At 39.1% G+C, this 25,272-nt stretch overlaps 1 protein-coding gene across 3 annotated transcripts in view; it reads left to right on the top strand.

The window, feature by feature from the left end:
• The window catches only part of SRPK1 (SRSF protein kinase 1), a 55,553-nt gene extending 30,805 nt beyond the window's left edge, over window positions 1-24,748 (top strand). Inside the window, exons 7-15 of one of the 3 annotated variants that reach the window (XM_005665912.3) lie at window positions 1,183-1,348; window positions 3,787-3,812; window positions 4,237-4,450; window positions 4,833-5,252; window positions 6,666-6,766; window positions 11,327-11,434; window positions 15,804-15,873; window positions 20,705-20,797; window positions 22,302-24,748. In XM_005665912.3, the coding sequence (XP_005665969.1) occupies window positions 1,183-1,348; window positions 3,787-3,812; window positions 4,237-4,450; window positions 4,833-5,252; window positions 6,666-6,766; window positions 11,327-11,434; window positions 15,804-15,873; window positions 20,705-20,797; window positions 22,302-22,486 (1,383 nt within the window). In that variant the 3' untranslated portion in view covers window positions 22,487-24,748. 3 annotated transcript variants of the gene reach the window in all.

Below are 25,272 nucleotides of genomic sequence, written 5' to 3'. Positions count from 1 at the left end.
AGTTTTTTTAGATTCTTAAAGTGTCAGGAGTTTCCTATTGTGAATAGAATTTTTATTTTTAAAACTCATTTTTTTAATTGCCGAAATTGTTTATTCACCTACTAGGGTTTATTGTGTTTATTCTGTCTTTAAATGTTTTAGCATAATCTTTTTTCCTAGATTCATCTTCTGTAATGATTATTTAGATAGGAAGCTGTGTGGAATGCTTGATTTTGGAAATTTGGAGCCCTCATCCAAAAGTTCTGGATAGCAAAAACTGACTGTATATTAATAGAGAGTTGTGCTGTCAAATTATTTCTTCGTCTTTATATAGTATTCATGGGGATTTTTTCTAGTCTAAACCACTTTCAATATAACGGTAAAAAAAGTTTACCATCAGAAAAATAGTAAAACTTCAAGGGCAAATAATTTGTTTAGGTAATGTGTTTTGTTGGACTGAAGACCAAGCTAGGAAGCAGAAAACCTTAGTTCTTCATCAACAAGGAAATTTGAATTTAAAGACCCAAATCTGGAGTTCCCATCATGGCGAAGCGGAAATGAATCTGACTAGGAACTGTGAGGTTGTGGGTTCGATCCAGGTCCTCACTTAGTGGGTTAAGGATTCGGCGTTGCCGTGAGCTGTGGTGTAGGTTGCAGATGCGGCTCGGGTCCTGCGTTGCTGTGGCTGTGGTGTAGGCCAGCGGCTACAGCTCCAATTAGATCCCTAGCCTGGGAACCTCCATATGCTGCGGGAGCAGCCCAAGAAATGGCAAAAAGACCAAAAAAAAAAAAAAAGACAAAAAGATCAAAAAATAAAATAAAATAGCTAAAATATATAGTGCATAAATGTAAAATAAATAAAGACCCAAATCTCTTTCAACACCTACATTTGAGTAATTAAAGGACATGTCAGCTGTTTATTCTCAAGATCTATAATGTACGTGGTTAAAGAATATCTCCAAATAGGATTAGCTTTGTAGAATTTTCTTAGTTTATTATAAATCAACTTTTGCCTTTGTTTATTGTTTACAGTTAATCTTTCTGGGGAAGTTTCTTGTCTTTAAAAAAGAAATGCCTTCTCTGTAGAAAACTACCATATCATTTTTATATTTTTATTTTTTTAAATATTGTATTATGATTTCTTCCTTCTCCAGAAAAACTTGTATTCTGTTTTTGCAAGTCTACTGCTCTATTCCTATTCAGGTGTTACAGGGTCTGGATTATTTACACACCAAGTGCCGTATCATCCACACTGACATTAAACCAGAAAACATCTTATTGTCAGTGAATGAGCAGTACATCCGGAGGCTGGCCGCAGAAGCAACAGAATGGCAGCGATCTGGAGCACCTCCACCTTCTGGATCTGCAGGTATATTTGGGGGCGGGGCGGGGGGCTTTGCTTTCATTAGAAGTTAGAAAAAGTTCCTGTTTTTATTACCTGACAGTTAAGTAAAACACCACTAATTTATTTAACAATAAAATACAGTTAAGTATGTATGTGTAAGAAGTAGCCCCAGCCTTCAAAAGGCTTTTTATTTTAATTAAGTTTTTTTTTTTTTTAATGGAATATAGTTGCCTTACAAAGTTGTGGTAGTTTCAGGTATCCAGCAAAGTGAATCAATTATACATATATATTATATGTATTCCCAGAACGCTTTTTTTTTTTTTTTTTCTTTTTAGGGCCACACCCACAGCATATGGAGCTAGGGGTCTAATCGGAGCTACAGCTGCTGGCCTACACTACAGCCACAGCAACGCCATATCCAAGCTGCATTTGTGACCTACACCACAGCTTACGGCAATACCGAATCCTTACTTAACCCTTTGAGCAAAGCCAGGGATCAAACCCGCAACCTCATGGTTCCTAATCAGATTCGTTTCCACTGTGCCACAACAGGAACTCCGCAGAAGGCTTTTTTATACTCAGTATTGTTCCCAAAGGGGAAGAAGACTGTCTTTAAGTACAGATATGTTGTGTATTATAAAAGCTGATTCATGTTGTTAAAATCTTTTTTTTTTTTTTTTTTTTTTTCTCTCTTCGTGCTCTTTTTTGATGTATTTACCTCTTACTATGATCACACATGTGCATCTGTGTGAATCAGTGATCCTTGTGCTGGGGCAAGATAACATTGCTATTAAAAGCTTAGGTTTAAGGTGTTCCTGGTGTGGCGCAGCTGAAACAAACCCGACTAGTATCCATGAGGATACAGGTTCAATCCTTGGCCTTGCTTAGTGGATCAGTGATCCTGCGTTGCTCTGAGCTGTGGTGTGGGTTATAGACAAGGCTCGGATCCTGCAGTGTTGTGGCTGTGGCGTAGGCTGGAAGCTGTAGCTCCGATTCAACCCCTATTCTGGGAACTTTCATATGTCGTGGGTGCGGCCCTAAAAGTAGGGGGAGAAAAAAGAAGGCTCAGGTTTAGATACTGTAGTGGACATACTTATTTTGGGTTTTGTTTTTGTTTTTTTTTTTTTTTTGGTTTTCTTTTTATGGCCACACCCACAGCAAAAGGAAGTTCCTGGGCTAGGGGTCAAGTCACAGACAACACCAGATCTAAGCCACATCTGCAACCTATGCCACAGGTTGCAGCAGTACCGGATCCTTAACCCCCTGAGCAAGACCAGGGATTGAGCCCAAATCCTTATACTCTGTTGGGTTCTTAACCTGCTGAGCCACAAAACAAACTCCAGATATAACTTATTTTGATTCCTCACTTCACTGGTTGGGCTAGTGACTTCACTTCATTTTTCCTCATGCAGGAGTTATTGGGATTAAAATTCATGTGAAAGCAGTTAGTAATGCTACACAGCATGATGTGCTAAGTAAATGGTGGCTACTATTATTATGATGACCTTTTTCCATTTGCAGTTCACACTTTAATTTTAGTAGTTTAATTGTATTGAGGAACTCTTGAAACTCAAGCTTGAAGTATCAATTATCCATAGACTTCCTTTAAAAAGGAAGACTATGGGATTAGCAATGAGATCCTGCTGTGTAGCACTGTAGATTATGTCTGGTCACTTATGATGGAGCATGATAATGTGAGAAAAAAGAATGTATACATGTATGTGTAACTGGGTCACCATGCTCTACAGTAGAAAATTGAAAGAACACTGTAAAAAATATAATGGAGAAAAAATAAAAATCGTAGAAATAGAAAAAAAAAGGAAGACTATGCCTGAGCGGGATAAAGAGGCAGTTGTTCAATGGACATAGAGTTTCTTTTTTGCAAAATGAAAGAGTTCTGGAAATGTTACACAACTGTGAAATTAACACTGCTAAACTATATGCTTAAGAATGATCAAGAAGGAAATTTTGATTTTTTTACCACAGTTTAAAAAAATTTTTGTTAAGGAAGACCTGAAGATTCTCTCACCTAAGCTAAACTAATATCCATAACATACTGTGTAACAACTCACTGTAGCTATTGATGCCACTCTCTTTTTTTAAAACTGCCAAGTGCCAGGGGAAGAATTAGTCCTGGGTGGGGATTGCCTATCATTTTCTATTTTAATCAATACGTGGGAATGGGATTTTAGCGGCATTAACAGTGGAAATCAGAAATGTGGCTTGGTTCTTTGCATATATTGATGATATCTGGAAAAGAGTTTAAACTTTGTTGACTTTTTTTGTGCGTTGTTTATTCTTTCTTTTTAAGAAGAATAATGTTCCTTGTACCCAAATTGCTTAAAAATAGTAGCTCTTTCTACAATATAAACTGTATATAAGAAAGACATTCTGGTAGGGTGTCTTAATTTATATTGTCTGCCAAATGCCAAGATTCTTACTTGCTTTTCTTTTCTTTTCAGTGAGTACTGCGCCCCAGCCTAAACCAGTAAGTATGTGGTGTTTCTGTATTTAATTCTAATTTATGGGCAATGGGAAGGTGTTTGTCTGTTACAGTTCAGTTTGTTTAGAGTTTGGAAACCAAAGAAAAAATATTCCTGCGCTTCTGTAATTTTCCCCAATAAATTTCCATGCATCTTCGACAAGTTTGTATTGGTGAGGCTCCTATAAATTTGAGCATGTTTGAGAGCAGACCAGCCCCACAGACTGCTCAGAGAACCAAGATTTGTTGTTGATTTTGTTTTTATTTGGTTTCATAAGAGTATCTGCATTTTTTAAAGTTAATGAAACTCAAGTGCTGTGTTAGGGAAAGAGTGGAATTTAATTAGGAAGTAATTAAATGACAGTTATCTCCAACTAGAGGTAATGGACTAGCCACCTGAAGGCTTTATCTGTTTGTAATCTCCGCCCAGGCTGACAAAATGTCAAAGAATAAGAAGAAGAAATTGAAGAAGAAGCAGAAGCGCCAGGCAGAATTACTAGAGAAGCGAATGCAGGAAATTGAGGAAATGGAGAAAGAGTCGGGCCCTGGGCAAAAAAGACCAAACAAGCAAGAAGAATCAGAGAGTCCTGTTGAAAGACCCTTGAAAGAGAACCCACCTAATAAAATGACCCAAGAAAAACTTGGTATAAATAGAGCATCACAAAAATTACTTTATAGCAAATTTTAACATTAATTTATCATTGTTATATAATATAGTGATTTCATGCATACAAAACATCTCTGGGGGTGTCCTTATGCAGTAAGAATACAGAACCTGTCATAATTAGGTAGGTAATATTCAAATGTAATTTCTGACTTTCTCAGGAAATGTGACACAGACTTCATTTAATATTTGGGCAAAGGATAAGATCTCTGTCCTTCCATAAATAGGTTTTAGATGTGCAGTGACATTTTTATGTCACCCTGTGTAAGTTCAAGAAAATGTTTTAATCTTGTGGAGAAATGTTTTTGTTCTTTCATTTTTTATGCATACACATACATCCTTTTTGTCTGTTTGTTCCTTAGAAGAGTCAAGTACCATTCACCAGGATCAGACACTTACGGAACGTGGTGTAGAGGGTGGTGCAGCAGAAATTAATTGCAATGGAGTAATTGAAATTGTTAATTATACTGAGAACAGTAATAAAGAGACATTGAGACTTAAAGAGGATCTACGTAATGCTAATGACTGTGATGTCCAAAATTTGAAGCAGGAACCTAGTTTACTAAATTCCCAAAATGGAGATAGCAGCACATCTCAAGAAACAGACTCTTGTACACCTGTAACCTCTGAGGTGTCAGATACCATGATATGCCAGTCTTCATCAAATGTAGACCAGTCGTTCAGTGAACAGGACATCAGCCAACTTCAAGAAAGCATTCGGGCCGAGATACCCTGTGAAGATGAGCAAGAGCAAGAACATAATGGACCACTAGACAGCAAAGGTACCTGTGCAGATGCACCTCCCCAATATGCCTTCCCTCATAACCTTTTAATAAGTCAGACAGAGAAAGACAAATGACATATGTTATCACTTACATGTAGAATCTCAGAAATAAACAAATGAATATAGCAGAACAGAACCAGGCTCCCAGGTATAGCAGGCAGATGGGTGGTTACCATTGGCAGGGGGAGAGGAGGAGAAGAGAGGGATAGGGGAGTCAGAGGTACAGACTATCCTATGTATACTACAGGGATGTATTATATACAACACAGGGAAATATAGCCATTATTTTGTAGTGATTTTAATGGACTGTAATCTATAAAATGTTGAGTTGCTGTATTGTATACCTGAAACTAATGCTATGTTGTAAATTATATATATATATATATATTTTTTTTTTTTTTTTTTTTTTGTCTTTTTGTCTTTTTAGGGCCGCACCCATGGCATACAAAGGTTACCAGGATAGGGGTCTAATTGGAACTGTTTGCCGCCAGCCTCCACCACAGCAATACCAGATCTGAGCCACATCTGTGACCTACACCACAGCTCATGGCAACGTCAGATCCTTAACCCACTGAGCGAGGCCAGAGATCAAACCCGAAACTTCATGGTTCCTAGTCAGATTCATTTCTGCTGCGCCATGACAGGAACTCCAATAAACTACAATTTTTTAAAAATCACCACAGGAGGTCCCTAGCAGCCTAGTGGTAAAGGATTTGGTATTGTCACTGCAGTTTCTGGGGTCATTGCTGTGGTGTGGGCACTTATGCCATGGCCACCGCCAAATAAAAAATAAATCACCACATAAATTTATAAAAATAAAAAATCACCACTTAGAAGAAAACTTTTTTATGAATTTTTAGACTAAAAATACCATTGTTTGTCCAAGTTACCTTCAGTGTGTAACTAGCTTTCTGATTTTTATTGGTGTTATAGTGAGTGCACAGCATTTCATGTATTGCTGTGAAGCAGAGGTTTTAATTCTGGAAAACCAAAGTGTAGATTGACTCATCTTTATCCTAGAAATTTTATTGTAGGTTTCCATTTGGGGCCTGGGTGTATTACCTCCCAGAATTTTATTTTATTTTATTTATTTATTTTTGTCTTTTGAGGGTCACACCCATAGCATATGGAGGTTCCCAGGCTAGGGGTCTAATCGGAGCTGTTGCTGTCAGCCTACACCACAGCCACAGCAATGCCAAATCTGAGCCATGTCTGCGACCTACACCACAGCTTTTATTCCAGATCCTTAAGCCACTGAGCGAGGCCAGAGATCAAACCCACAACCTTATGGTTCCTAGTAGGATTCGCTTCTCTGAGTCATGATGGGAACTTTGCTCCCAGAATTTTATTAACCTTTAAGTATTTCTGTGTTCATTGGACTGTGTTACTGATGATAACCTGTTGTCTATAGGAAAATCCACTGCTGGAAATTTTCTTATTAATCCCCTTGAGCCAAAAAACGCAGAAAAGCTCCAAGTGAAGATTGCTGATCTTGGAAATGCCTGTTGGGTGGTAAGTTAAATTTGTCTCAGTGCTATGTTTTGAAGTAACTGAGAATGATAGAGAACTTGGATTTAATTATTCTAAAAGGAGCAAACATCTGCAGTTCTGTAATCAGATTACCAGCTAATATTTTATTTACTTTTAACCATATGCATAAGTAGAACTATATTCAGTATCCTGTGATAAACCATAATGGGAAAGAATATGAAAAAGAATATACGTATAACTGAATCACTTCGCTATACAGCAGAAATTAACATTGTTAATCAGCTATACTTCAATTTTTTTTAAAGTTGGGGTTTTTTTAAGGGAGGGTATTGACATATAATGTCATGTTAATACTGTTTACCTAGTTAAGAATGCTTTTTGTGCAGTTTTTAATGTCTTTTAAAAATCTGCAGTAGAATGGAGCTCCCACTGTGGCTCAAGAGGATTGGCGGCCCTGGGACATGGGTTCAATCCCTGGCCTGGCACAGTGGGCATTGTCGCCATTGCAGCTTAGGTCACAAGTTTGGCTCAGATCTGGTCCCTGGGCGGGCGTATCCACAGTAGAATGATTTGCACATAAATGACACTCCTCGAAGAGCCATGTGCTTTGTAAAAAGATGTAGGAGACTTTTGAGGCAAAATTCACTTCAATAGGTCTTATGTTTACTTTTATATTTCACATTCCCTATTCCACATGAAATCCTATACTTAATGGGTTCATAACTTAAACGGTTCTCACTTTCATATTGATTCTAGACTATTGTGATCACTGGTTTTGTTGTTGTAGGTTTTTTTTGTTTTTTGTTTTTTGTTTTTTTGTCTTTTTGTAGGGCCGCACCCATGGCATATGATGATTCCCAGGCTAGAGGTCTAATTGGAGTTGTAGCCGCCGGCCTACTCCACAGCCACAGCAACACAAGATCCAAGCCACATCTGCGACCTACACCACAGCTCACAGCAACGCTGGATCCTTAACCCACTGAGCAAGGCCAGGGATGGAACCTGTAACCTCATGGTTCCTAGTCGGATTCATTAACCACTGAGCCATGACGGGAACTCCTATTGTGATCACTTTATAGAAAAGAATGAAGCGAGAGCTTATAGGAACGTGGAAAAACTTTTCAAGTAATTGGAACTATTCTGTCGTGCCACCAGATGGTCTGGGTAAAAACACACTGTCCACACACAATGGCCTGGATACTAGTCAGGTTCTTAACGTGCTGAGCCACAAACGGAACTCCGACACCTTTGTGTGGTGTCTCTTGCCTCCTTGCTTAGGATCACTAAACTAAAGTCTGTCTGACCATATGAATGGAGTACCAGAAAGCTGTTTGGAAACTCTGTGCTTGGGTGGGTCTTATTGACTGTTATTCACTATAACATGATCGTCTAAGCTGGTTCATTTCATCCTCTGATGTCTGTCTTTGGATCTTTCCTCTTGGATTGGTCTTTTTTCCCACAGAAGACTGAACAGTCTTTCTCAGATCCTTTACCCAGAGAGCAAATGCCTTGCTACTAGTGTTCTGGGAGCTGAATTAAGCAAGAAAACTGGGGATTCAACATACAGTTGCATATAGTCACTTAATTTCCCTGTTTTCAGGATAGTACTCCCCCCTTAACCGTGTAGGAACATCCTCTGGAAACTATTTCATCTACTCCATAGAAAACCTCTAAGTGTCTGTCAGGCCAGGGAACGGCTGTTGGACTGTATCTTGCCCTGTATTCTGGAACTCTCTTTCTCTAAAAGAGGTTTTAAAACAGTTTTCACTTCGTTGGACCCCACCCTCCCGCCTACTTCCAGAGATACCTGACACCACCCAGTCCTGAGCCTTGGGAGAAGGAAACCTATGGTGTGCATCACACTGCTTCTCAGCTTTCACCAGCAGCTTATTAGTCAGCTTTCTTAGAGCCATTCTCTCTCTGCTTTCCAACTTCTAAATTTTATTATTCTGACTTTGCCATTCTCTTTGACAGGTTATGCTTTAAAAATTAATACTGGGGGAGTTCCCATCAAGGCTCAGTGAAAATGAATCTGACTAGCATCCATGAGGATGCAGGTTCAATCCTCGGCCTAGCTCAGTGGATTAAGGATTTGGTGTTGCCGTGAGCTGTGGTGTAGGTTGAAGACATGGCTCAGATCTGGCATTGTTGTGACTGTGGTGTAGGCTGGTGGCTACAGCTCCAATTTGACCCCTAGCCTAGGAACCTCCATATGCCGTTGGTGCAGCCCTAAAAAGCGAAAAAAAAAAATTAATGCTGGGTTTTCTACTGAAATGAAGTTTCAGGAGTAAGTGGATGTGTACGTATCCAACACACCATCTTTACTTTTGCTGATTCTTGACCTCGTTTATCATTTACATGTCTGTAAGGCAGTAGTGGCACAATGACTAAAGACAACTCCCTTGAACAGCACGTCCATTTTTCTAAATATTCTCACCTGTAGTACATTTCCACTTCAAGCTCATTATCTGAACCCATTGTTTTCCTTCTCTTAAGTCTTTCCATCCCTGTCAGTAGCCTCTATCACATAGTTCCTTTTGACTTGTCCTACTGTCTCCCACTCATAGCCATTGAATTTTTAAATTGTGCTTATTCTTTCTGTGAATATCCTTGGTTTTAACTTTTCGCTCTCCTATTTCCACAGCCATTGTTCATGTGCTCATTACTAAGCCTAAATCTGGCCAGACACCGGAAGATGTTCTCAGATGTCCTGTTGTCTCCTACATGCTCTCCTGTTCACGAACATGCAGTGTTGCTCTCTTGTCTGTCTCATAAATCTAAACTCTTCCACCTAGCAGTTGGCTTTAGCAGATGTCATTCTGTACCTTTATATATGATGTTCCCTCTACCTGGAATCCTTTTTGCTCTTTTGGTCAAACTTAGTCCAGTTCCCTTTGAAGCTCTGGTCAATGCTGTTTCCTACCTGAAGCTTTCTCTGCCTAATTTCCCCTCTTCACAAATGCTGTTCCTTGTTTTTGAATTTTCATGGGATTAGAAAACTGTCTTTCATGCTTGTACGTGTTATATTGAGTTTTGTTTCCTGTGTTTGATTCATTTGAAGCTTCCTTTTTCTGTATAATTTTTTATTGTAGAAAATTTCAAACCTATACAAAAGTAGAGAGAATAGAATGATCATCCATACCATTATACTACTGTCACCCAGCAATTATCAACCCATTTCCTGTCTATTTTCACATATATCCGCCCTGCCACCCACTGCAGATTATTTTGAAGTATATCCCAGGCATCTTATTTTCATTTGTAAACATGGCTTTCTAAAAAAATGATCCTTTTAGGTAACCATTGTTATACCTAAAAAGGTTAACAGTTCGCTAATATCAAATACTCAGTCACCTTTGCCAATTGTCTCATAAACATTCTTCTAATTTTATTTTAGACAAAATCTAAATAAAATCCATGAATGCAAAATTGGGTACTGTCTCTCTTAAATTGCTTTTATATAGAGGTTTTCCCTTTTTCCCCCATACAGTTTAGGTGTTTTAAAGAAAAAACAAAACTGGTTGCTTAGGAGTTCCCCTGTGGCTCAGTGGGTTAAGGATCTGGCATTGTCACTGCAGCAGCTTGGGTCACTCCTGTAGTGCAGGTTCAGTCCCTGCCTCTGGAATTTCCACATGCTGCAGGCACAGCCAAAAAACCAACTCTAGTTGTTTTGTGGATTGTACTCCCTTGCTGCCTAACGTGGCTCTGTTTCCCCAAGGTTCACATTTGATATTTTTGGAGGGATGAGGGAAGCAGAGGAGAAGGAGGGCAAGAAGTCTCTATCGGTGTTTATAAAACTTAAAACCTACATCTTTTATTTTCTCGTAATGAGCACACAGCAAGGAAAAGTTTGAATTGACCCTAAATTGATATCATTTATTTGTTGAAATCCAGGTTATTAATTTTAGGCAAATGAAAAATTTAGTTTTTGTTTGGGATGATAGTTTTCCATTTCTTAAAAAACAATTTGGGGAGTTCCCATCATGGCTCAGTGGGTTAAGGATCCAGTGTTGTCATGAGCTGTGGTATAGGTTGCAGATGTGGCTCGGCTTTGGTGTTGCTGTGGCTCTGGCGTAGACCAGTGGCTACAGTTCTGATTGGATCCCTAGCCTGGGAACCTCCATGTGCTGCAGGTGCAGCCCTAAAAGACAAAACAAAAAACAAAAACGAAAAAGCAAATTTGGAATTCTCCTGTGGTGCAGCAGGTTAAGGTTCCAATGTTGACAATGAAGCAGCTTTGGTCTTTGTGTGGCATAGGTTCGATCCCTCCTGGTCTGGAAACTTTCACATGCCTTGGGAGCAGCCAAAAAAAGGGCAATTGTTGTTGCCTAATCTGTGTTTCCGTATTAACTTAAAACTTATATGTTGGCAGAAATAATTTGGAATAAATGGTGTATAAAGAAAAGTACTCTTTGGAGCTAATAGAATCAAAATGATACTTAAGAAATTAGTTAAATGAAAACTTTGGTTTGGAGAAAACTTGGATGAATTTATTTTAATCTCCATTATTAAGTAGTCATGACCTATTACTTTTTAGAATAAATGAATCTTAAAATACTGTTACTTTCTTCATTTACTCAGCACAAACATTTCACTGAAGATATTCAAACAAGGCAGTATCGCTCCTTGGAAGTACTGATAGGATCTGGTTATAATACCCCTGCTGACATTTGGAGCACAGCATGCATGGTAATGTTTTTCCTGTTGACTTTAATTATTATGTGGTAGTTACTTACCTTGCCCCGTTTGCTAATTTCAGTAGACCAGCAAATTAAGAGAAAAGGAATATTTTTGTGACTAATCACTGCTACTCTGAATCCTGTGTCTGGACAGGTCTGAATTCAAAAGCTTAGTTATAAACATCTGGTATTCCATTTGGTTCCTGCCAAATTCCTGTTAGGTGAAGGAACCAAATGTTTCTTAACTACAGATGGGGGTGGTGGTTGTAAAAAAACAACTGCTCAAAGGTGATGTTGCTTTTAATTAGGAGGTTGCAGGTGCCCTTGCCCTTTTAGATCTGAATTATTTTCAGATTAGGGAGAACCCTGGAAACTGCTTCATTCTATACAGTTCAGCAGTTCCCCAGACATCTTTGCTCCTCACAAGATGTGAAGCTCAGTCATCCATGGATTCCTAAGTTGCTGTTTTGTCCTTGGCAAGCAAGTACTCAAGTGGTCAGGCTTAGCTGATATTAAATGACTTCCCACAAATACCCTCATGTTGGAACATATTATTGTTTTCTGAATGAGTGCTTACAATGCACTTCTGATGCTAGATAACTACACAGAATTATCATAGACTTCACAGATTAAAGGCATAGTTTCCCACAATACTACCCTTTCTTCAGGCACCAGCTGCAACTCTGGGGTCCATAGGCCACCTGCACTTCTGATCAACTGAGTTGGGGATTTCCACTATTGTTTCAGAGTCAGTAGTTTATTAGAATGACTCACAGCACTCAGGAAAGTGCTGAAATATTACAGTTTTGTTACAAAGGATACAAATCAGGACCAGCCAAACCGAGACATGCATGCAGCAAGGCCTGAGAGGGACCAGGGGTGAAGCTTCTGTGTCCTCAGGATCACATCATTTTCCTGGCACATCATTATTTATCACCAACCAGGGGAGTTCACCTAAGCTTTAAGTGCCCAGAGTTTTTAATTGAGATTTCATTACTTAGGCATGATTTATGAATCATCAGTCATGTGGCTGAGCTCAGTCTCCAGCCTCCTTCCCTTCCCAGGAGTTTGGGAGGTCAGGCTGACAACACTGAGCTCAAAGCCTCAACCCTCTAATTGTATGGTTTGTCTTTTCCAACTTGGGGACATGTCCCACCCCACCCCCCCTCTTAAAATTATCTGGGGGCCTAGCATGAATAACAAAAGGCGCTTTTATCACTTAGGAATTCCAAGAGTTTAGAGGGTCCCCCCTCACCCAGGAAACAGAAACAAGATCAAACAAATTCTTTAGTATTCAATAGTACTTAGTAAATATTTGTGGACCGTCAAATGAGTGAACTAAACCAGAAACATATTAAACTATCATCTCAATTAACATTTAGTATTTACAGTCAACTTTGGAGAAAAACTTGAGAAAGGACAGACTAGAATCCCCAACCTGTTGGGGATCATAGATTTCTTGACACTCACATTCCTGGAAAAACTTTGTCTTCCAAAGGTAATAAACTTAAAACCATGTAGTTAATATGGCATGACCTTATAAATCATTTTGTTACAGCACATCATTCATTGGTCTTTTAAGGTGGAGAGCTATCCTAAATGAATATGGTTTGATACCATATGCATAAGATGAAAGAAAATTGGGATAAAATCATACTTCTTTCTTGCCATACTTTAAAGCTTTGTGATGAGGAATTGATTTGGTAGAGAAAATAACTGATAGAGATGCCACCAACTATAAAATACAGCTAGTTTGTAGGTGGCATCTGATTTCTTAGGATGTGGTTCTCAGTAGTGGGTTAATTGAGGGCAGTAGGTGTTATTTAACATAGTGTTTACAATGTTATGCTTAAGAAGTAAGGCCAAAAGATGAAAGTTGGGGGAATTAACCTAGCCCCTTGTTTGGACCAGCTCATGTGCAGGAATTTTCTTGACCAAGAGAGGGAAAACACTTACCTGACTTGAAACAGTACCACAAAAACTTGAACCCCATTTTCCCCCCAAATTTCTCTCATTTTGCTAATAGACAGAAATATTGCTTAAAATGTTGCCATACTCAGAGTAAAAGTAAATTTTGGAGTATCAAAAGTTTCTAAAGAGATGGATTATCCTTCATCCAGTGCAATTAATTGATGGAAAGATTGAAACCCTTTCTGAAAAGTAAAAAGGCAAGTCATGGAGTTCCCTTCATGGCGCAGCAGAAATGAATCTGACTAGGAACCATGAGGTTGCGGGTTCGATCTCTGGTCTCACTCAGTAGCTTAAGGAACTGGCATTGCTGTGAGCTGTGGTATAGGTTGCAGACGTGGCTTAGGTCTGGCATTGCTAAGGCTCTGGTGTTGGCTGGCAGCCACAGCTCTGATTGGACCCCTAGCCTGGGAACCTCCATATGCCACAGGTGCGGCCCTAAAAAAGAAGAAAAAACAACAAAAAAAAGGCAAGTTGTGAGATGGCCTACCACATTATTGATTGAAACTACGAAGTTAGAAAGGCGGTATAAGAAGGGAATGTTCTGAGAAGAATATTAAGAATTAATAGAGTATATGTTTTCCAATTCTTCAAATGTTCTGTGGATTTTGACAAATGTGTAAGACATGTAGCTGCCATTGTACTGTCATATAGCATGGTTTCACTGTAGTCCTCTGTGCTCTGCCTCTTCATCCATCCCCCCAACCCCTGGCCACCACTGATCTTTTTATTGTCTCCATAGTTTTGACTTTTCCAGAACGTCATATAGTTGGAATCGTACTGTATGATTCAGGTTAGCTTTTTTCACTTTGTAATACTCATTTAAGGATCTTTCATGTCTTTTCATGACTTCATAGCTCATTCCTTTTTAGCACTGAATAACATTCCATTATCCGAGGTACCAGCACAGTGGATCTAATAACTAACAGATTTGGTCTGTGTCTGTTAGCGTGACCCTGGCTAACATCAGTGAGACAAGCAGGGGAGTGGGCATCAGGAGCCCTGGATTCTAGGGTGGGTTTTGCCTTTCCTTTAGGTCAGTTTTTCTCATCCTAGGCATTTTGTAACCTAGAGTTGCTGCTACTAGTTTTCAGTTCTGATGTTGTGATCATTTGGTTTGGTTTGGGTTTTTGGTTTTTGTTTTTTTTGTTGTTGTTGTTTTTTCTGTTACCTTATTTATAAAATTTTAGAAAATTTTGTATATCTTTTTAAACTTTAATATCTTCACTGAATCTCCACTATGATACTGAAAAATTAAAGTACTGGTTTCAGATTTGATGAATAAGATCACAGATTATTTCTGTTCTGCTTTGGGACCTTAAACCTCAGGACAATTAGAGGGTAAAATAGGTATCTGCTCTATCGGTGTGGTTCAGTTTCATGATGAACTGCTCTGGCCTGTAAAACAGGCAATCCTGAAATTTCACTTCTCTGGCCTTGCTCTGGATGGTAGTATAGCCCACGTGATACATTTTTGAGAAAGATTGTTCTGTTGTAACATTGACAAGCCACCAAGACCTAGACCTGGGTCTAAATTGAGAATGTACCCCAACTCAGTCCAACCCAGAGTTACTCAGATTGTCTGGGCTACTTGGTACCATTGCATTAACCAAAATTGACCCATGGCTAGTATATCAATGAGGTTCTTTTTAAAACTGCTGTTAAATTACTTCTTCTATTTTTAATCAGTGAAAAATTAATGTAGCCCCACCAATCAAATGCTGTGCTATACTGATTGACATTTATTGGTAAGGAAATCCCTTTTTCATACTCTCTGAAACACTATTTACAAGAGGTTTTCTTGTTTTAGGAGATTCAGGCCTTTCTTTTCCTGGTTGCTGAATACAAACCTGCTGTCAATATGAGTAGTTCCTCTCTCCATGTACAGTTAACCTTTTTCTGATTTTCTGTAGACCTAGAAATTGGAGACTCTCTATCTAGGACAGTGTAGCAAAAATTTTTTAATGTACAAATGACAAACACTGAAGAGTCATAGGTAGAAAAATGTCAATTTTTTTGGTTTTTATTATGAGTACAAAATCTAACTGTGTGAAATTATAAGAATATAAGACCTGCTTATTTTATGGATAATTTAGAATCACCTGAGATCTGTCCCTCTCTGAGCAGAAAGAGAAACTCAAGCAGAATCACTCATCGAGAGATTAGGGTGTAGGGAGCTTTGAATAATCCGCATATTGATATTAACTGAGTTTTTGAAATTTTCCTAATTCCATTTTATTGCGGTACTGGTATGGAAGGAAAGCTCTTTAGGAGTAATCTTAGGTGATTTTTTATATGATTTTTTGTGGGTTTTTCCAAGAGGAAAAAATTAGTTAATATTGAACCAAATAGCTTTAAACTTCCCAAAGGCCTTTTTTTAACACTATCATAAACTTTCTTCTTTTTCTTAGGCCTTTGAACTGGCCACAGGCGACTATTTATTTGAACCTCATTCAGGGGAAGAGTACACTCGAGATGAAGGTAAGTCCCCTTAACCAAATAGGTCTGTGCATGGTGTTTTATATTAAGTATTAGGCAGACTAGATATTTTATAGTAGATATTAAAGAATTCTATATGAAGATTAGAGAAAAGACCACAGTTGATCAAACTTGAACTTGTATTTGCTAGATTTCTTCTAAAATATCTAGTTAGCGTCCTTCCTCTGTAAATCAGTGATAGATTTTTTTTGCTTAGTTTGGACCCACCTGTTGATTAGCTTGTTGCTCAGTTATACTTCCAACTTTATTTGGAAGTCAGTAATTTTAACATGCACACACACTACTTGAATGCAGAGACTATATATATCCTATTTGTCTACATAAATTCTACAGTATTTAGCATTCTTTTTTTCTCCTTTTGAAAATTAAAGCCATGTTTTTTTTCTTTTTAAATAGTACTAACACTTAGAATTCCATTTTATTTATTTTTTTGTCTTTTTTTGCTATTTCCAGGGCCACTCCTGCGGCATATAGAGGTTCCCAGGCTAGGGGTCCAATCGGAGGGGTCCAATCGGAGCTGTAGCCGCTGGCCTACACCACAGCCACAGCAACGTAGGAGCCAAGCCACATCTGCAAACTACACCACAACTCATGGCAGCGCCAGATCCTTAACCCACTGAGCAAGGCCAGGGATCGAACCCGAAACCTCATGGTTCCCAGTCGGATTCGTTAACCACTGCACCACGATGGGAACTCCCTTAGAATTCCATTTTAAAACAAAAAATTTTTTTTTCTTTTTTCGCCACCCAATGGCATATGGAGATCCTGGGCCAGGAATCAGATCCAAGCCACAGTTGTGACCTATGCTGTAGCTGCAGCAACGCTGGATCCTTAACCCACTGTGCCAGGCCGGGGGTTGAATCTGCATCCCAGGGCTCCACTAATTCCATTGCGCTACAGCGGGAACTCCATAAAACAAAATATTACTCATTTACATTTTGCAATAGCCAGTGGGAAAACCCAGTCTGTCAGTTACTGTATCTGAGAGATTGTGAAAGCAGACAATTAAATGTGTAATGAGGGAATTCCCTTGTGGTACAGCAGGTTAAGGATCTGGCGTTGTCACTGCAGTGGCTCAGGTCACTGCTGTGATGTGAGTTCAATCCCTGGCCTGCAAACCACCAGCACAGCCCAAAAAAACTGTGCGCATCTGTGAGATGATGAGCTTTGGGGGGTTTTTTGTTGTTGTTTTTTGTTTTTAATCATGGTGGCATCCAAGTAACTTAGAAGAGATAATAATGTGAATGAAAAAAAATTATTAAAGAAACATTTTGCCTTCTTTTTTATGCAGTTTCAGTGCTATTTTCAGGATTAATGGGAATTACTTTAAGAGCACTAGCAATGGAGTTCTCGTCGTGGCTCAGTGGTTAACAAATCCGACTAGGAACCATGAGGTTACGGGTTTGATCCCTGGCCTTGCTCAGTGGGTTGAGGATCTGGCACTGCCATGAGCTGTGGTGTAGGTTGCAGATGTGGCTGGCATCCTGTGTTGCTGTGGCTGTGGTGTAAGCCGGCGACTACAGCTCCCATTCTACCCCTAGCCTGGGAACCTCCATATGCCTCAGGAGCAGCCCTAGAAAAGGCAAAAAGACAAAAAAAAAAAAAAAAAAAAAAAAAAAAAAAAAAAGAGCACTAACAATGTACTCTCCCAATGTGGAAAAAATGTCTTTTCCTCTCTGTACTTTACTTGATTCTTTGGGATATCAGGTTTTGTGCTCCATAGAACCAACAATGCTGTTTCTCAAACTGGTCCCCCAGGATGTTAATAGGCAATGTTAGTAAGGCCTGCTGATATTCCTGATAATAGTAGTGTTTGGAAAATGTTCTGATAACTAAGTCCTGTAGCAAAATGCCTGTTTTAGTAGGTATGGTTTGGATGTTTTTCTGTACTTAAGCCTCTTTCAAGAACATACTATAATTGAATTACCACCTGTCACCCACTTGATTTTCCCTGCTATATGCTTGGCTTTTTCCTGTATTACAAGTTTGGGCCTATAGACTTAAATATTGTTTTAGAAAATGCCCTACTATATCTGTTTGCAAGGGTGATTAATTTTTTTCTCTTCTTTTCCCAAGACTCTATGAATAGTGTGTTGTACAGGACTCAGTGGCTAGAATTATATTATGTAGGATCTTATGCTACCAAACCTGAAAATTGCAGTGTATATGAAAAGTCCCAAGTAAGGGACAAGGGAGAACCATCTACCCTAGATATTTAGATCCTAATGTATTCCCTCCTATGCCAGTCAGTACTAGTACTCTTTAGATAAAACCTCAGACTACTATTATGTCACCCATAAGTGCAGGAAAAAACAAACCCTTATCCCCTGGCTTGTGTATGCATAGTGTGTTACAAGTCATGGTAGGACTGGGGCCTAAGTGGCAGGTCCTCTGTTATTACTGACATTCCACAGCCCTGAAGCTTGGAATAATACTTGATAATTTTACTTGGCAGGTGTATTAATCCTGTTACTAATTGATAAGTCATAGATAGTTTGTTGGAATTAAATGTAATATAATCATTTCAAGGGGAAAATAATTCCTTGGTAGAGGAAAAATATTAAAAGAACCAGTACCTCACTTGGAAGTTTACAGTAAGGCAAATTATGGTTTCATTTATAATTAATTTATCGAAGATATTTATTTGCAAGTTCTGTCTAGAATTGGCATAAATATCTTGGCAACCAGACTTGTTATCAAACCATAAATTCAATCAAAACTCCCAAAGGTTATACTGAATTCATGAATATAAATCCCCCTTAAAATGATACCACTGGGGGAGAGTTCCCATCGTGGCGCAGTGGTTAACGAATCCAACTGGGAACCATGAGGTTGCGGGTTCGATCCCTGGCCTTGCTCAGTGGGTTGAGGATCTGGCACTGCCATGAGCTGTGGTGTAGGTCACAGACGCGGCTTGGATCTGGCATGGCTGTAACTCTGGTGTAGGCTGGTGGCTACAGCTCTGATTAGACCCCTAGCCTGGGACCCTCTATATACCATGGGTGCAGCCCTAAAATGACAAAAGAAAAAAGAAATATTTGGGCTGATTTTTAGTTTAAATTAAAAATAAACACTCTGGGAGTTGTAGCCTGGAAACCTCCATATACTGCAGGTATGGCCCTAAAAAGACGAAATAAACACTCTGGACTAGATATAATAAGACAGAGGTTTTCAGAGTTCCTTGGTGGCTCAACAGGTGAAGGATCCAGTGTGGTCGTTGCTGTGGCTCTGGTTACCTCTGTGGCACAGGTTCATTCCCTAGCCAGGGAACCTTCTGCATGTCTCTGATGCAACCAAAAATATATAAATGGATATATATGGATTTTATATATATATATATGTATATATAAACAAATGGATTATATATATGGATTTTCATTTGAGTTCTAGTTCTTATTAGCTCTGTAGTTTCAAGTAGCCCATTCTCTCTAAGGTTCCATTTTCTCACCTTTAAAATAGGGTATAGGGAGTTCCTGTTGCGGCACAGCGGAAACGAATCCAACTAGGAACCATGAGGTTTCGGATTCGATTGATCCCTGGCCTCACTTAGTGGGTTAAAGATCCAACATTGCCGTGAGCTATGGTGTAGGCCTGCAGCTGTAGCTCCCATTAAACCCCTGGGAACCTCCATAGGCCATGGGGCAGCCCTCAAAAGACAAAAGACAAAAAATAAATAAGAAGTAAAATGGAGTATAAATCTTTGGCCTGTTTTATAGGATGATTGTGAAAACTTGATGGTATGTGAATGTTTTAATTGTTGTGAACATTCTTTTTTTTGTCTTTTTTTTTTTTTTTTTTTAAAGGACCGTACACTCAGCATATGAAAGTTCCCAGACTAGGGGTCAAATCAGAGCTGTAGCTGCCGGCCTACGCCCCAGCCACAGCAACACCAGATCCAAGCTGCATCTGCAACCTATGCTGCAGCTCACAGCAATGCCTGATCCTTAACGCACTGAGCAAGGCCGGGGATTGAACCCAAGTCCTCGTGGATACTAGTCAGATTTGTTACCCCTGAGCTACAATGGGAACTCCTGTCATGAACATTCTTAAATAAAGTGATGTTATTACTGCCTGAGGCCCAGAGCAGTATTATAAATAAATAACTGTCCTAGAATGTCTAAAACATATTGGTAGTTTTTCACCTTACCTGAAAAACTCACCTGAACCTAGATATGTAGACAAATAGAAGTAAAATGTAGGTGAGCCTCTGAACTCCAGAATGGGACTTGCCAACTATTATCATGCAACCAACCATCTGAAATAATTCTTGGCCTTCTCAGTCATGCCCTGAGTATCCCTGGTTTTATTTGTAGTTACTTCTAAATAGCTAGTCCTTGAAAAAGCTTTTCAAAGAAAAGCCTCTCTTACAGCTTGTCCTTGATCCTGTTCTTCTTCCCCTTCTATTTTAGACCACATTGCGCATATTATAGAGCTGATAGGCAGAATTCCAAGACGCTTTGCCCTCAGTGGGAAATATTCACAGGACTTCTTCAATCGCAGAGGTAGTATTGTTAACATGAGTTTTCATCTAGACCCCAGGGACGCAACTTCAGGAAGCAGAGCATTCACACCAAGATTGTTTTCAGTTATCACTCAAGTCCCACTGGAGTGGGCACCTGATTTTTAATTGTTTTCAGGATTCTCCATTAAATGGATAGAGTCCTCTTCTTCCCATTTAGGACAGAAAGCAAGCTGAAATGCTTTACAAAGAGGTGTGCATGCTACTCTTTCTGCCAATGTCTAGAACCGCATTTGCTACTCCTGTTATGTATGTCTTCTTTTTCCCCCCTCTTGAAATGTTTGAAACATACAGATCACATTGCATTGATCATAGAACTTCTGGGGAAGGTGCCTCGCAAGCTCATTGTGGCAGGAAAATATTCCAAGGAATTTTTCACCAAAAAAGGTAAAATTAATGTGTTTGTTCCCAGTCATTAAGGGGACAAAAGTGTTTCACAATGAAGAGGTAAGTACAGCTGAGTACATGTTTCCAGCACCTACAGAGGGTTGGTCTTACCTTGAATGCTAAGCAGTCATTTAGCAGAGAAGTGAAATCATGTGATTAAGAGCAGAGACTGGAGCCAGACTAAGTTCAAATCCCAACTTCTCTACTACTTTTGTGGCCTTTGACACAACCTGTTTCTAAATGAGGATTACTTCTTTTTTTTGTCTTTTTTTTTTTTTTTTTTTTTTTTTGCCATTTCTTGGGCCGCTCCTGCGGCATATGGAGTTTCCCAGGCTAGGGGTCGAATTGGAGCTGTAGCCGCCAGCCTACGCCACAGCCACAGCAACGTGGGATCCGAGCCGTGTCTGTGACCTACACCACAGCTCACAGCAACGCTGGATCCTTAACCCACTGAGCAAGGCCAGGGACCGAACCAGCAACCTCATGGTTCCCAGTCGGATTTGTTAACCACTGTGCCACGACGGGAACTCCGGATTACTTCATTTTAAATAAGTTACTGTGTGTATAGTAGCTGGTACATAGTTGGTTGATTACTCCTACTGAAGCACTTCTGAAAAACAGACAGATTTTACTGAGGCAGTTCTGTCAAAGGGCATCTGGTCTTTTTTCCTTTTTCGTCACAACCTCTACACTAGTGCTGAGAAAAGTCATTTTAGACAACACTTGACAGCAAGCAGAAACATTTCTTAATGTTTCTTTTTGAGGCAGGAAGATGGTGAAGTGCTTGATAAGAGTTCTTCCTTGTGTACAAAGTCAAATTAATAGCAGGCACACACAAAGTAGATAATTAAACAGGCACTCACTGCCCATAGAAGAGACTTCAAATAAGTGTCATGTAAGAAGAAATTTTAAAGCGGCATTTACTTTACCACTGATAATTGACTATCTTTTTTTTTCAAAACTGTCACTTCAAGGAGGCAAAAATTAGGTTGATGTTCCAGAATAGTACAATGTATGATGCAGCTGTATCTGAAAATTTGTTTTTTTATTTTCTTGCTTTTATACATGTGTGTTACGGTTTTAGCCCGTTATTTTTAAATCACTACCTTATTTTGAAGTAACATTTACTAGACTATTGAGCCAAAAAAAGAGGACAATCAAATTATTCTTGGTGAGACCATGCTGAGTATATAGGCATTTAATACTCATTTTAATGAATACCTAGTTCATTAAAAGCCCTTCCCAGTTTGATTGGGACAGAAAATTCTGGATGGTGGAGTAAAAAATTACTTAAATTTTTAGGTCCTCATAAATAATGCAGACACTTCTTTCTAAGGAGTACATTAGAGAAGAGAGGTACTTTTTGAATGGAGAAGCATTAGATTCTGATGGTAAAATTTGATTCTTTATAGACTGATTTCCTGGTTTAGTTCCCGGATTTCCACAAAAGGATCTTGTCATTTGTCAGTGTTGGTCAGTTTCTTTTGTACTGTCTTTACCGTAGGTGACCTGAAACATATCACGAAGCTGAAACCTTGGGGCCTTTTTGAGGTTCTAGTGGAGAAGTATGAGTGGTCTCAGGAAGAGGCAGCTGGTTTCACAGATTTCTTATTGCCCATGTTGGAGCTGATCCCCGAGAAGAGAGCCACTGCCGCCGACTGTCTCCGGCACCCTTGGCTCAACTCGTAAGCCCCAGCCCAGCACTGCAGCAGAGACCACATGCTGGCCCTCCGCCCCCTCCCTTTCAAGCATTTCCCTCTTCTATTTCAGGATGAAGCTCTTCTTTCAAGGGTTTCTAGGGTTTGTTTTGTTTTTTTGTTTTTTAATCCAACATGTTCATTTGGGTTTGCTTACTTGACCCTGTGGAGATCCCACCACGGCTATTGGGCATCCAAGGTGAATTTGGCCTTGATTGGGCTCTGCCAAAGACTTAACGGACTAAAACGTGAAACAGCCTCTTGCCCTGTACCTTTTTCTTTCCATTAGGACATCGTTTAAATTATAAGCATCCTTTTCAAAAGAGCTTTGAAGATGTATGAGCTCATCCTTTTATTCACTGACTCTAAGAGTCAAATTTTCTAGTGCATATCCTATTGCCAGCATAAGGATGAGAAGGGGAAAGGATGTTCCTTCTGTGTACAGCAGAGACATTAAACTTGCTGTATCCAGGCTGCATCATCTTCCTGGATTGTTTCTGTTGTTCTCTTCACATTTTTTTTTCCTGTGTTTTTTAAGCTACTGTCTTTTTAAATGAGCTGTATAAACACCAAATTTGGGTACTATTTTATCACTGTTTAAAGCGCTGTCAAATTCCTTTCATCCTTTAATAACTCTGGAGTCCTCAAATCTTCAGTCTGATTTTTGATGGAAACAAAAATAGAACCATTGGGTAGTAATTTCTTACCACATATATTCTGCAAACTGTCCTTTCCTACGTATCTTCTGTACCCTAACAGCAGAGTTACGTTGATTGGCTGTTTGGTTATTTGTTTTTTTAATCTTTGGCTGGCACTTTACTCATTGCACTTGAGTTTATTGCCTCATAACTAAAGAATTTGGGATGACTCTAGAAGGGAGATCTGGGTTGCAGAAATTTCCCATCTGAGAAGAAACTGTCCTAGAGTTTTTGATTCTTTTATATTATAAACAGTCTCCAACTTTTATTTATAGCTTTTAGTAGTTTTCCCCTGTGGCTTTGCCTTTCTTATTTTCTCAGAGGCTTCAGGTCTTAAATGAAATCCCAGGATACAAGAACCAAGGGGAGGGGGTGGGATGGCACTTTTTTCATTGTTTATTTTGAGGGTTGGTGGGTGTTTGTCTTTGATTGGTTTAAGATTAGCCATTCTCTGCTGCTATTTCCTTGTATAATGTAAGTTTTTAACTGCAATTTTGAGATGATTGAAATGTACTTGAGGCTTTTTTTTTTTTTTTTTTTCTTTTTTTTAAATGAGAAAAGGTTTTGTGAATTTTACTTTAGGATGACCCTAGACATTACATATTCCTCGGGTCATATTGAAAAGCAAAAGAGGGGCAGGATTGGGGTCACAGCTACCTGTTCAGCATGGACCAAGTGGGCCTTGGGGATCACAGCATTCTCCAGGAGCGGCTACAGGACTCTGATTTACAGAAAGCCAAGGAGGTGCAACTCGAGGCTCTACTAGCAAAGCACCGATGAGACTTGGGCAGCCAGCTTTCTGTATAGGAGATTGGGATCTAGGTTCTGTCATTTGTCAACCAACAAGGACGATTATGCAACTCATAAACACATTACCCTGAATAACTGGCCAGCCGTTCATCGAATCCTTGATGGGTAGTCCTGAAATCAGACACGTTCCTGTAGAAAGAATTTTAAGTGAGGCTGTCTATCTATCTATGCATCTCTCAAGAATAAAGAGAATAGATTATATCAAACAACGGCAGGGAAAATCAAAATCCTTCAGCAATTCTCAGCCACTTTGGGTTTTCAGCAGTAAGATACATCTAAAGCAATATCAGACTAGAACTGAATTCTTTTCTATGCTGTAAAATCAAAATTGTGGAATTACAGGAATTCTGGTGATGATATTAAGGTGAAATAACCAAAACACACAAAAATAGAAGGCCCTATTTTAACAGCTGATATGAAAAGAAATTGTAATAAGAGAGATCCTGTAACTTCACTTTGGAAATGTTTTCCCACTAAATAAGGGCTTTTCCCTCCTATTACTTAAGGAGCCAGATGAATTAAAAGCCGTAGAAAGAGGCAGCTGTAGAATTTGATCTTCTAAGTACCCCACGTACCTTTACTGAACTTAATCATAATGTTGTCAGATTGCCACGATCTCACTGAAGAATTTCTATTTGCTGTCAGTAAAAAATAAAACCCTGGATACATTTTTATTCTTTCTACTGAGTGCATTGTCTTGTTTTCTTTGTAAATGCAGTACAATAAACAAATTATTTAATAACCTACATGTTTCCAGAAGGCTTCTGTTCATTTTTTGCCAAAGTTGATCTAATCTAGCTTCAGAATGGAGGTAAGTATGGGTTAAGTTGCTTTTTGAACTTAAATATGCCATGAAACTGTGTAACACATGCTGTTTTGTGGGGTTGGTAGCTTTACTTCTGACTTTAAGTTGGGGGCAGGGTGGGATTAAAGTACATTTTGCAAAGTCTAAAATTGTTATTCCCTACATCCAGTACCATTTTCCCTGAATATTTGCGGGAGTTTTTCTCCCCACAGATTACAAAGTGCAAAACATCAAAGATTTGTGAACTCTAAGTCCTTAGCATGATGAAATGGGCCTATTGTAGTGTCATTCATTTTATTCCTAATAGCCAGTTTTATTGCCAAAAAGAGTATCTTGTTTTAATTTGCATATTGGATAAGTAGTAAAGTCAGAAGCTTGTTTCATGGGTTTTTCTGGCTATGTGTATGTTTTGACTATTTGTCTACATTACTCAGCTTTTTTTTTGGCATGCTTCCCTTTGTGATG

The sequence above is a fragment of the Sus scrofa genome, chromosome 7 (genome assembly GCF_000003025.6).
Source record: "Sus scrofa isolate TJ Tabasco breed Duroc chromosome 7, Sscrofa11.1, whole genome shotgun sequence".
NCBI classification, from domain to species: domain Eukaryota; kingdom Metazoa; phylum Chordata; class Mammalia; order Artiodactyla; family Suidae; genus Sus; species Sus scrofa.
The sequence above is the reverse complement of the archived record's forward strand: the minus strand, read 5'-3'. Positions and strand labels throughout refer to the sequence as shown.